The following is an 11,924-nucleotide window of genomic DNA, read 5'->3' on the forward strand; positions in this document are numbered from 1 at the left end:
ACGCGCTATCTCAGAGTCAACCCCCTATTCACCAGCCACCAGGCTGACGTCAGAAGGGAAAGGCTCCGGGGCTGGCACCCCCCAGAGATGGCCATTCGGGGCTGGCTCCGGGCCTGACCCACTGCTCAGCCCTGATTTAGGGCCGATGCTTGCTGGAAAGAGCGTTGGAGAAAGATGGGAGACAAAGGGACCTCCCCCCTCCCGATTTAACCCACCAGCCCCCACATCCCTCCCAGCGCCAGGGAGAAAACCCAGGAGTCTTGGCTCCCAGCCCCCCTGCTGTAACCCACCAGCCCCCGCTCCCCTCCCGGAGCCGGGGAGAGAACCCAGGAGTCCTGGCTCGCAGTGGGGTGTCTGGAGTGGAGAGGGGGGCGGACACAAGAATCGATCCCAGCCAGTCGAAGTGTAAATTTATTCTCCTGCCTTGAACGTGGCCCAGCCCTCAGGACAGACGGCCGGGAGGGACACCAGGGAAAGAACCCAGGAGTCCGGTCTCAGGAGGTGCCCGTCGCCACTGGCGGGGAGGGGGGCAGGAAACAAGTAGCTGGTGGGAGCAGGGGGCCGGGGGGGGCTGTGGCGTGCAGAGAAAACGACACAGGATCGTTTCCGGGGACAAGACAAGACCCCACATTCATTATCATGACGTAATTTGATTTATGACCGATAACTAATACCTGTGTGTAGCCCCCCCCCCACAGCCCCCCGCCCACCCACCCCCCAAATATTCTGCAGCTGTTGTATAGTTACCAGCCCTGCCTGGAGCTTGGGGGGGCCGGAGCTTGTGGCAGGGACCCGGCCAGGAAAGTCGGGCACGAGGAAGGGTCCCTGGTGGGCGTGCACCGGTGCCCTGCCACGTTGGCAGCAGAATGTTTCTGTGACGGAGCGGGACTGTTCTTAGCATTTCCTCTGAATAGTGTGGGGCTGCCTCAGTTTCCCCTAGGCCGTTCTTAAGTCTCTAGGGGGTGTGATCCTTGCAGAGCCCTAGAGGGCAGGTGTGGGCAGGGGTCTGGACACAGACAATGGCCGACACCCTGTTTCCTGGCACCTGATGGCCTGGCCCTTCCCCCCTGCAAGGTGAGAGCTGAAGGGTTGGAGAACAAAGGAATCCGGTGCCCTCCTGGCCCGGGAAAGGGACAAAGCCCAGAGGAGGAGGGGCTGGGGGGAGTTTCAGTTCGGGGCTGGCTGGGACATGGAGTGAAGGGCAGACGTGGTTGTCTGGCTCACTGCCCCCCAAAATGGACCCAGCTGAGGGGTCCTGTTCTCTGCACCTACAAGCTCTGTGTTAGACCATGTCCCTGTCGTCTAATAAACCTTCTGTGTTACCGGCTGGCTGAGAGTCCCGTCTGACTGCGGAGTTGGGGGCAGGACCCTCTGCCCCCCCCAGGACCCCGCCTGGGCGGACTGGCTGTGGGAAGCGCCCGGAGGGGCAGGGGGGCTGGAGGCTCTGAGGTCAGAGCCAGGAAGGGGGAAGCCGGGTGAGCTGTGTGTCCTGCAGACAGGCTGCCCCCCGAGAGGAGACTCCCCCAGAGTCCTGCCTGGCTTCGCGGGGAGCAGCTCCAGAGCATCGCCCAGGGACCCTGTGACAGTTACCCCCCTCCCAAAAAAATCTGCCATCGTACACCCCCCCCTTCCTGTCAGCGCTGGGTCTTTGCTGTGTCATGGGTTCGGCGGGACTGATCCCCCCTCCAGGGCGGACCTGGCTTCCAGCCGGGGACCCAGCCTTGAGGGGGCTTCAATTGCACTTTTGTGCTTTCCGGGGTGGACTTGATTTCATCCGGCCGGGCTGGGGCTGGCGGGTGATGCCGTCCTCCAGACGGGGCCTCGTTCACACCCCTCACCCACCCGACGCCGGTTACCGCAGGGCTTGCAAAGTGGGGTGAGCCTGTTAAAATGGGGTTTGAGCTGCCCCGCGGAGAAGGGCGGGGACCAGCACCCGGGGACCAGACATTGCAATGGTGAAACAGTGCCCGGGTCCGCGATTTAAGCAGCAAATTGCCAGTGAAAGTCAATTACCCAGTACCCGGGCGTACCCCGTTTTATGAATGAATGCGGTTTCATTCATAAACTTTACTTAGGAAGTTTTATGAATAAAGTGAACAATGAAAAACAATTTCGTGGATCGGCAACCGGGGACCAGACGTTGCAATGGTGAAACAGTGCCCGGGTCAGCGATTTAAGCAGCAATCGGCTTGCCAGCGAAACTCATTTAGCCAGATCTCGGGGTACCCGGTTTTATGAATGAATGCAGTTTCATTCATAAACTTTCCTTGGGAAGTTTTATGAATAAAGTGAACAATGAAAAACAAATTTGTGGATCGGCTCTGCAAGAACCCAGGCGTCTGGCCTCAGGAGGGGCCCCTCGCCCCTGGGGGGAAATGGGTGGCCATGGGGCTGCAGATCTCACGCGCTATCTCAGAGTCCATGGGGGCTGCAGATCTCGGGTGCCACCAGCCCCACGCTGGCCCCTCATCACGGGGGTAAATCGGGCTGAGCCGTCGCGGGACAGGGGCAGGCCTCAGAACCGGGTGATTTGATCCTAGTGCCGCAGTTCGCGGGGTCCCCCTGGCCTAGAGGAGCGAGAGAGAAACAGAGTCACTGACAGATCCCTCGCCCGGCGCTGAGGTGCGCCCACCTCTGGGGCAGGGCGGCTGGTAACCCGGGGACCCCTTGCCCGGCGCTGAGATGCACCCACCTCTGGGGCAGGGCGGCTGGTGACCCAGGGTCCCCACCCCATGGATATAGCCAGGACTTTCCCACACAGATCATCAGCCAGAGCCCCAAACTTTTTGGTCTGGGGAATTTCCTTAGTTTTTGTTCTGGAAATTGAACCCAGGCATCCGGGACCCAGGCCCCACTCACCTCCCAGAGATGGAGAGAGAACCCAGGAGTCCTGGCTCCCAGCCCCCCTGCTCTGACCCACCAGCCCCTGCTCCCTCCCAGAGCCCGGGAGAGAACCCAGGAGTCCGGGCTCCCAGCGCCCCCTGTTCTAACCCACCAGCCCCCACTCCCCTCCCAGAGCCGGGGGGAGAACCCAGGTGTCCTGGCTCCCAGCCCCGCCCCCCAGCTCTAACCCACCAGCCCCCCCTCCCAGAGCCGGGGAGAGAACCCAGGAGTCCATGGCCCCCCGTCTCTGCCCCACTCACCCGGGGCTGCTGGCCGAGGTGCCGTTGGGCGTGAGATTGTCGTCAGCGCTCTGCCCGTTGTAGTTCCCTGGAAGGGGAGGTAGGACGGAGGCATGAGGCCGGGATGGGACCCCAGGCGTCCGGGTGCCAGAGGGGGGCACCAGGGGACCCAGGCATCCGGGGACCGGGGGAGCCAGGCATTGAGCGTGATGGGGGAGAACCCGGGGACTCAGGCGTCCGAGCGGGATGGGGTGCACCAGGGGACCCAGGCATCCGGGCACCAGGGGACCCAGGCATCCGGGCCGCACTCACCGCAGAGCCCGTAGAGCCGCCCGGCATAGGATGAAGGCACCTGCACCTCAACCCGCTGGGTCCCCGTCGTGCCGAACCCGCAGCCCGACGTCCGTCTGCAGCAAGGCGTAGGCACCGTTCACCCGCACCCCGAGCCGGCCCCCGGCCAGGGCCACCGGCAGGGTCACCCGCTGCCCGTCCACCTAGGGAGAGAGAGAGGGGCCGGGGCGGGAGTGAGGGCACCGGCAGAGCTGGGGGAGCCCACGGGGATGTGGGGCGGGGCGGGGGGGGGGGGGAATCTCACCGTCACTCAGCGCCCCTTGAGCAGCGCCACCCGGTGGCCGAACACCTCCACAGCCGCAGCGCGGACATAGGAGACCCGGGTGCTGGCCCCCCAGTGCTCGTTGGTGGCCTCGACAGAGAAGCCGGGGAGCCCGGTGCTGGCGTTGCACGTCTGGGTCAGGGTGTAGCTGCAGGTGCCCATGAAGTGAAGAGCCGCCCATCGAAGGTGGTGTCTTGAGAGTCCCCCGCCACCACGCAGACCCCCCCGCCTGCGGGGACCAGCCGTTACTTGCAGCGGCCACAGCCCCCCCGCCCCAGAGGTGGCTGCATCTTAGCACCAGGCGAGGGGTCCCCATATAACCAGCTGCCCCGCCCCAGAGGTGGCCGCATCTCGGCACCGGGCGAGGGGTCCCCGTTGTCACCAGTTGTGACGTTATTGAGTGCAATAAACCATCTCATTGAAAGGTGACAGGACCAGAAGAGTTAATGGACTCACAGATTAGGCTAATTAGGAAGGGATGTAAACAAACGGAGGGGGGGGGAATGCAGCCGGCATGTCAGAGAGAGAAGGGGCGTTGTGTGTACTCCGGGCTTGTGAGGGGAGCGAACGAGGTCTATTCCTAACGAGTGGTGTCTAGTCCCATGGCTCGGATTCAGAGACCACAAAAGGAAGATGAACATTTTGGGACTGTGGTCTCCTCGGTCTCATCTGGAGGTCGTGGTCACCTGATCTGAACTGTTAATGGATCAATGACCCTGTGCTAATTGCCAGGACGGAGCGGATTGTTTCTCAGGCCAAGAGGCCGCTGGGCCCGTCTAAAAACCCCCGGGGCGCGACCCGTCTTCCTCTCCGATGGGCTTTGGGTCTCCAGAAGGGGAAACCCAGAGCCGTAAGGATGGAGATCCCTGGGCGCTGCCGGGAGTCACCCCGAATATGGACCGGGACGTCGCACGCGAGGTGGACTCTGTCGTCACCTGGGACATGCGTCACGCGGAAAGGTCTCTTGCAGGGTGTGCTGAGCATGGTCATCCTAGTTATCTACATGTCTCGCTCTTGGAGCCGAATCTGGGGTCGTAAACTATGACTCCGAGGGCCACCCGTAATTATGGGCCATTAATGGTGGCTTAGGAGCTTGATGGCTCCCGTTAACCGGGACAATGGTTGCAAATGGCTCTGTTCACTCACAAGGCCTCCTGTGAGCCAGGCCGGGAAGATCGGAGGCAGGGGGTGGGGGGGTCCTCCCAGGACACTGACCATGTCACGTGACACTGGACTCCATCTTTAACCTGGGGCCTTTCCGTTTAGAAGGAGGACCCAGGGAGGCAAAGGGGGTGGAGCAGAACAAAGGGGGGCTGCAGTCAGGAGAAACCCCCAAGTTACTAGCTGAGCTGGAACAAGGGGCTGCCCTGGGGAACGGATGGGCCCAGACTAGGGAGGAGTCTAGCCTGCAAAAGAAGCTCATCTCGGAGGGTGAGACTTGCCTGTATTCAGTGTCTCAATGTATCAGGCTTAGACCTGCGGGTTTTTGTTTTATTTCCCTGGGTCACTTGCTTTGCTCTCTCTCTTGTTTATAATAAACCCAAAGTGATAAATACCTGGGGGGGGGGGCAAACCGCAGGGCATGTCTCTCTGTCAATGTTATGGAGGGTGGACAATTATGCGTGACCCCCGTCTAAGCTTGATACCGAGTAGGGGGACAGTGAGGGGTGTGGGAGGTTTGGGGGGGCTATGGGGTGTGTGGTGGTTTGGGGGAGCCATAGGGGACATGGGGGGTTGGAGGGCCATAGGGGACATGTGGGTAGTTTGGGGTGGGAGTAGGGGGCATGTGGGTAGTTTTGGAGGGGGCCACAGGGGGACATGGGGGGTTGGGGGCTGTAGGGGGCATGTGGGTGGTTTGGGGGGGGCCATAAGGACATGGAGGTTGGGGCTGTAGGAGGCATGTGGGTGGTTTGGGGGGCCATGGGGGGCATGTGGGTGGTTTGGGGGGCCGTAGGGGGCAGTGGGGGACATGTGGGTTGGAGGGTTGTACGGGGCATGTGGGTGGTTTGGGGGGCCATAAGGGACATGGGGGTTGGGGCTGTAGGGGGCATGTGGCTGGTTTGGGGGGCCATAGGGGGCAGTGAGGAACATGTGGGTTGGAGGGCTGTAGGGGGCATGTGGGTGGTTTGGGGGGAGTAGGGGACATGGGGGTTTGGGGGGCTGTAGGGGGCATGTGGGTAGTTTGGGGGGCTGTGGGGGGCACAGGAGGTTTGGGGGGGGCTGTAGATGGGCACAAGGGGGTGTCTGTCACTCACTTGCCAACACCCCAGCTGTCCCCAAAGTCCCCGGCAGAGCCAGCCGCACGGGGGGTCCGGAAGTCATTGCCGGGGTCCCCGTTGTAGTCACCACAGAGCCCACACAGGGCACCCCAATACCTGGGGGGGGGTGAGGGGGACGTCAGAGGGGGACAGAGACATAACCCCCCGCCCCCATTACCTCCCCACTCCTCCACCCCAGAGCCATGGCCCCCCACAATTCCCCCATAACCCCACCAATCTCTGCTGACCCCCAGCCCCTCCCGCCCCCCAACAGCCTCCCTGCTGTTAGCCTAAAAGTGGGGGGTGTTTCTTCTGACCCCACTAACCCCTTCCAGGACCCCCGTCAACCCCTGGGACCCCCAACTTCTGTGGACTCCTCCTGACCCCCATGAGCCCCAATTCACCCCCTACCAAGCCCCTGGCCCCCCGCACGCCATGACGCCCCCCCACCCCGATACTCACTGCCGGCTGACCTGGACCTCGGCGAAGTGGTTCCCGTCGTACCAGACGACCAGCCCGAAATCCGTCCGGACCTCGGCGAACGTCCCAGACAGACGGACGGACGCGCTGGGGGCGGGGAGGGCAGGGAGGGTCACCTGGGAGCCATTCACCTGCAAACACCAGCCCCCCCAAACCCCCCAGCCTGGGGTTAGGCAGCGATCCCCCGCCTGGCACTGCGATGCAGCCACCTCTGGGGTGAGGCAGCTCCCTGTGGCACAGCGCCCCCTAGCGCCGCCCTGGGGCCAGCCCTGCCTGCCGGGGGAGAGCGCCCCCTGCCGAGCCCCCCCCCCGCTCCCTGCCCCACAGCGGCCCCTAGCGCCGCCCTGGGGCCGTACCTGCACCACGTGGTTCTTGAGCAGGGCGACGGTGGCCCCCGGCAGCTCCACAAACACGGCCCGGACGTAGGACACGGCGCCCTGCCCGTGCCGGGGCTCATTGGCGCGTGGACGGCGAAGGGGGCCAGGGCCAGGCTGGCGTTGCAGGGCTGCGCCAGGACGTTGGGGCAGGTGCCCCTGGAAATCGAACTTCCTCTTGTCGAAGGTGGTGTAGTGGGGGTCGCCCGCGGGCCACGCAGCTCGCGGAGTCTGGGGCAGCCAGAGATAAGCACCAGCCCCCGCCCCGCTCCCAGAGCCGGGGAGAGAACCCAGGAGTCCTGGCTCGCAGCCCCCCCTGCTCTAACCCCCCTAGCCCCCCTCCCCTCCCAGAGCCGGGGAGAGAACCCAGGAGTCCTGGCTCCCAGCCCACCCTGCTCTAACCCACCAGCCCCCACTCCCTTCCCAAAGCCGAGGAGTGAACCCAGGAGTCCTGGCTCCCAGCCCCCCCGCTCTAACCCACCAGCCCCCCACTCCCCTCCCAGAGCCGGGGAGAGAACCCAGGAGTCCTGGCTCCCAGCCCCCCCTGCTCTAACCCACCAGCCCCCACTCCCTTCCCAGAGCCGGGGAGAGAACCCAGGAGTCCTGGCTCCCAGCCCCCCTGTTTTAACCCACCAGCCCCCACTCCCCTCCCAGAGCCGCGGCGCACTGGCAGCCTGGCTGGCAGGGCAGGTCGCAGCTGGGCTGGGGGTCGTCGCAGTGTGGGGGGCAGGCCGGGCCACAGGCCTCGTAGTGGGCCTTCGGGGGGCACGGGACGGAGGAGCCTGCAGGGGTGGGGAGCGTCCAGTCACACCACAACCCAGCGGGCCCCACCCCGGGGGGCTCTAGGGGCAGGGAGTTAGGGGGTCTGCCCCACTGACCCCCCCCCCCCGCCCCGCCCAGGGGAATCTGGGCACAGGGGGAGGGGAAGGGCCGGACCACCCACCCTCTGCCTCCGTGGGGCGACGCACCTGGCAGAGTCGATGGGGTCACAGAGGGGGCTGGAGACCCAGAGGTGGGGGCGGAACCCGTTGCTATGGAGCTGGTTGCCGTTGGTGCCGGTTGCTACGGTAGCGGTTGCCGTGGTGCCGTTTGGCCTGGCAGTCCCTGCTGGGAGGAGCCAGCGTGGGCGGGGTAACCGGGGCTCCTAGGGTGGGGGACACGACAGAGACACACGCGAGCGGGAGGGACCCGTGTGCTGGGTTCCCCCCTGACACAGAGGGGGGGACACGTCTTGCACATGCCTGGCACACGCCCCCCACACGGACACACACGACAATCCTGCATCTCTCTCCTGTCAGCCCATCCACCCCGCCCAAGGATACAGCCCCCCCCCGCCAGACTGAGCCCCCCCCGGCCCCCTCACCTGGCAGGGCCCCCTCCTCACCGACACATTGTCCAGGGCCACGTCAAGGTAGGGCAGGTTGCCCCGCACCACTTCAAAGACGATCTAATTCAACACAGCGGAGTCAGGGCCAGCCAGCTGCTCCCTCTCCCCAGGGGCCCATCAACCCCGGCGTCCCCGCCTGCCCGAGATCAGCCCCCCTGGGCCCAGCGAACCCCGGCGTCCCGCCTGTCCCGAGATCAGCCCCCTGGGCCAGCAACCCCGCGTCCCGCCTGCGCCGAGATCAGCCTCCCTGGGCCCATCAACCCAGCATCCCCCCTGCGCCGAGATCAAGCCCCTGGGCCCATCAACCCCAGCGTCCCGCCTGTCCCGAGATCAGGCCCCTGGGCCCATCAACCCCAGCATCCCGCTGCCCCGAGATCAGCCCCCCTGGGCCCATCAACCCAGCATCCGCCCTGCCCCGAGATCAGCCCCCCTGGGCCCATCAACCCCAGCAACCTGCCTGCCCCGAGATCAAGCCCCTGGGCCCATCAACCCCAGCATCCCGCCTGCCCCGAGATCAGGCTCCCTGGGCCCATCAACCCCAGCATCCGCCCTGCGCCGAGATCAGCCCCCTGGGCCCATCAACCCCAGCATCCCGCCTGCCCTGAGATCAGCCCCCTGGGCCAGCAACCCCGGCGTCCCGCCTGTCTCGAGATCAGCCCCCCTGGGCCCAGCAACCCCGGCGTCCCGCCTGCGCCGAGATCAGCCTCCCTGGGCCCATCAACCCCAGCATCCCCCCTGCGCCGAGATCAGCCCCCCCTGGGCCCATCAACCCCAGCATCCCGCCTGCCCCGAGATCAGCCTCCCTGGGCCCATCAACCCCAGCGTCCCGCCTACCCCGAGATCAGCCCCCCTGGGCCCAGCAACCCGGCGTCCCGCCTGCGCCGAGATCAGCCTCCCTGGGCCCATCAACCCAGCATCCGCCCTGCCCCGAGATCAGCCCCCCTGGGCCCATCTACCCCAGCATCCCCCCTGCGCCGAGATCAGCCCCCCTGGGCCCATCAACCCCAGCGTCCCCCCTGCGCCGAGATCAGCCCCCCTGGGCCCATCAACCCCAGCGTCCCCCCTGCGCCGAGATCAAGCCCCCTGGGCCCATCAACCCCAGCGTCCCGCCTGCCCCGAGATCAGGCCCCCTGGGCCCATCAACCCCAGCGTCCCGCCTGCCCCGAGATCAGCCCCCCTGGGCCCATCAACCCCAGCATCCCCCCTGCCCCGAGATCAGCCCCCCTGGGCCCATCAACCCCAGCAACCTGCCTGCCCCGAGATCAAGCCCCCTGGGCCCATCAACCCCCAGCATCCCCCCTGCCCCGAGATCAAGCCCCCTGGGCCCATCAACCCCAGCATCCCCCCTGCGCCGAGATCAGCCCCCCTGGGCCCATCAACCCCAGCGTCCCCCCTGCGCCAAGATCAGCCTCCTGGGCCCAGCAACCCCAGCGTCCCGCCTGTCCGAGATCAGGCTCCCTGGGCCCATCAACCCCAGCATCCCGCCTGCCCCGAGATCAGCCCCCTGGGCCCATCAACCCCAGCAACCTGCCTGCCCCGAGATCAAGCCCCTGGGCCCATCAACCCCAGCATCCCGCCTGCCCCGAGATCAGGCTCCCTGGGCCCATCAACCCCAGCATCCCCCCTGCGCCGAGATCAGGCCCCCTGGGCCCATCAACCCCAGCGTCCCCCCTGCGCCGAGATCAGCCCCCCTGGGCCATCAACCCCAGCGTCCCCCTGCGCCGAGATCAAGCCCCCTGGGCCCATCAACCCCAGCGTCCCGCCTGCCCGAGATCAGGCCCCCTGGGCCCATCAACCCCAGCGTCCCGCCTGCCCCGAGATCAGCCCCCCTGGGCCCATCAACCCCAGCATCCCCCCTGCCCGAGATCAGCCCCCCTGGGCCCATCAACCCCAGCAACCTGCCTGCCCCGAGATCAAGCCCCCTGGGCCCATCAACCCCAGCATCCCCCTGCCCCGAGATCAAGCCCCCTGGGCCCATCACCCCAGCATCCCCCCTGCGCCGAGATCAGCCCCCCTGGGCCCATCAACCCCAGCGTCCCCCCTGCGCCGAGATCAGCCCCCCTGGGCCCATCAACCCCAGCATCCTGCCTGCCCTGAGATCAGCCCCCCTGGGCCCAGCAACCCCGGCGTCCCGCCTGCCCCGAGATCAGCCCCCCTGGGCCCAGCAACCCCGGCGTCCCGCCTGCGCCGAGATCAGCCTCTCTGGGCCCATCAACCCCAGCATCCCCCTGCGCCGAGATCAGCCCCCCCTGGGCCCATCAACCCCAGGCATCCCCCCTGCCCCGAGATCAGCCCCCTGGGCCCATCAACCCGGCGTCCCACCTGCGCCGAGATCAGCCCCCCTGGGCCCATCAACCCCAGCGTCCCCCCTGCGCCGAGATCAGCCCCCCTGGGCCATCAACCCCAGCGTCCCCCCTGCGCCGAGATCAGCCCCCTGGGCCCAGCAACCCCAGCATCCCCCCTGCGCCGAGATCAGCCCCCCTGGGCCCATCTACCCCAGCATCCCCCCTGCCCCGAGATCAGCCCCCTGGGCCCATCAACCCCAGCATCCCCCCTGCCCCGAGATCAGCCCCCCTGGGCCCATCAAACCCCAGCAACCCGCCTGCCCGAGATCAGCCCCCCTGGGCCCATCAACCCCAGCATCCCCCCTGCGCCGAGATCAGCCCCCCTGGGCCCATCTACCCCAGCATCCCCCCTGCGCCGAGATCAGCCCCCCTGGGCCCATCAACCCCAGCATCCCCCTGCCCCGAGATCAGCCCCCTGGGCCCATCAACCCCAGCAACCCGCCTGCCCCGAGATCAAGCCCCCTGGCCATCAACCCCAGCGTCCCGCCTGTCCGAGATCAGGCCCCCTGGGCCCATCAACCCCAGCATCCCGCCTGCCCGAGATCAGGCTCCCTGGGCCCATCAACCCCAGCATCCCCCCTGCTCCGAGATCAGCCCCCCTGGGCCCATCAACCCCAGCATCCCGCCTGCCCTGAGATCAGCCCCCCTGGGCCCAGCAACCCCGGCGTCCCGCCTGCCCCGAGATCAGCCCCCCTGGGCCCAGCAACCCCGGCGTCCCGCCTGCGCCGAGATCAGCCTCCCTGGGCCCATCAACCCCAGCATCCCCCCTGTGCCGAGATCAGCCCCCCCTGGGCCCATCAACCCCAGCATCCCGCCTGCCCCGAGATCAGCCCCCTGGGCCCATCAACCCCAGCGTCCCGCCTACCCCGAGATCAGCCCCCCTAGGCCCATCTACCCCAGCAGCCCCCCTGCCCCGAGATCAGCCCCCCTGGCCATCAACCCCGGCGTCCCACCTGCGCCGAGATCAGCCCCCCTGGGCCCATCAACCCCAGCGTCCCCCCTGCGCCGAGATCAGCCCCCCTGGGCCCATCAACCCCAGCATCCCCCCTGCCCCGAGATCAGCCCCCCTGGGCCCATCAACCCCGGCGTCCCCCTGCGACGAGATCAGCCCCCCTGGGCCCATCAACCCCAGCGTCCCCCCTGCGCCGAGATCAACCTCCCTGGGCCCATCAACCCCAGCATCCCCCCTGCGCCGAGATCAGCCTCCCTGGGCCCAGCAACCCAGCATCCCCCCTGCGCCGAGATCAGCCCCCCTGGGCCCATCAACCCCAGCATCCCCCTGCGCGAGATCAGCCCCCCTGGGCCCATCAACCCCAGCGTCCCCCCTGCGCCAAGATCAGCCTCC

The 11,924-nt window shown here is 66.7% G+C and overlaps 1 protein-coding gene across 1 annotated transcript; it reads right to left on the reverse strand.

Moving 5' to 3' along the window:
• Positions 1-3,513: 3,513 nt before the first annotated feature.
• LOC144930055 (uncharacterized) lies at positions 3,514-8,086 on the reverse strand. Its single transcript, XM_078851086.1, has 6 exons — positions 8,083-8,086; positions 7,816-7,951; positions 6,830-7,078; positions 6,456-6,560; positions 5,991-6,110; positions 3,514-3,616 (listed from the first exon to the last, which is right to left on the reverse strand). The coding sequence occupies exons 1-6, from the start codon at positions 8,084-8,086 to the stop codon at positions 3,598-3,600; spliced, it is 633 nt and encodes a 210-aa protein (XP_078707212.1). The 3' UTR covers positions 3,514-3,597.
• Between the last annotated feature and the right edge of the window lie 3,838 nt (positions 8,087-11,924).

The sequence above is a fragment of the Lepidochelys kempii genome, unplaced genomic scaffold, assembly GCF_965140285.1.
Source record: "Lepidochelys kempii isolate rLepKem1 unplaced genomic scaffold, rLepKem1.hap1 scaffold_374, whole genome shotgun sequence".
NCBI classification, from domain to species: domain Eukaryota; kingdom Metazoa; phylum Chordata; order Testudines; family Cheloniidae; genus Lepidochelys; species Lepidochelys kempii.

Excerpts from the sequence above, each read along its gene's own strand:
- LOC144930055 (XM_078851086.1), bottom strand. Across the intron at positions 7,079-7,815 it reads GACCCCATCGACTCTGCCAG|ACTCCGCGAGCTGCGTGGCC; the intron begins GTGCGTCGCCCC and ends TGGCTGCCCCAG. Across the intron at positions 6,561-6,829 it reads TCAAGAACCACGTGGTGCAG|CGCGTCCGTCCGTCTGTCTG; the intron begins GTACGGCCCCAG and ends CCCCGCCCCCAG.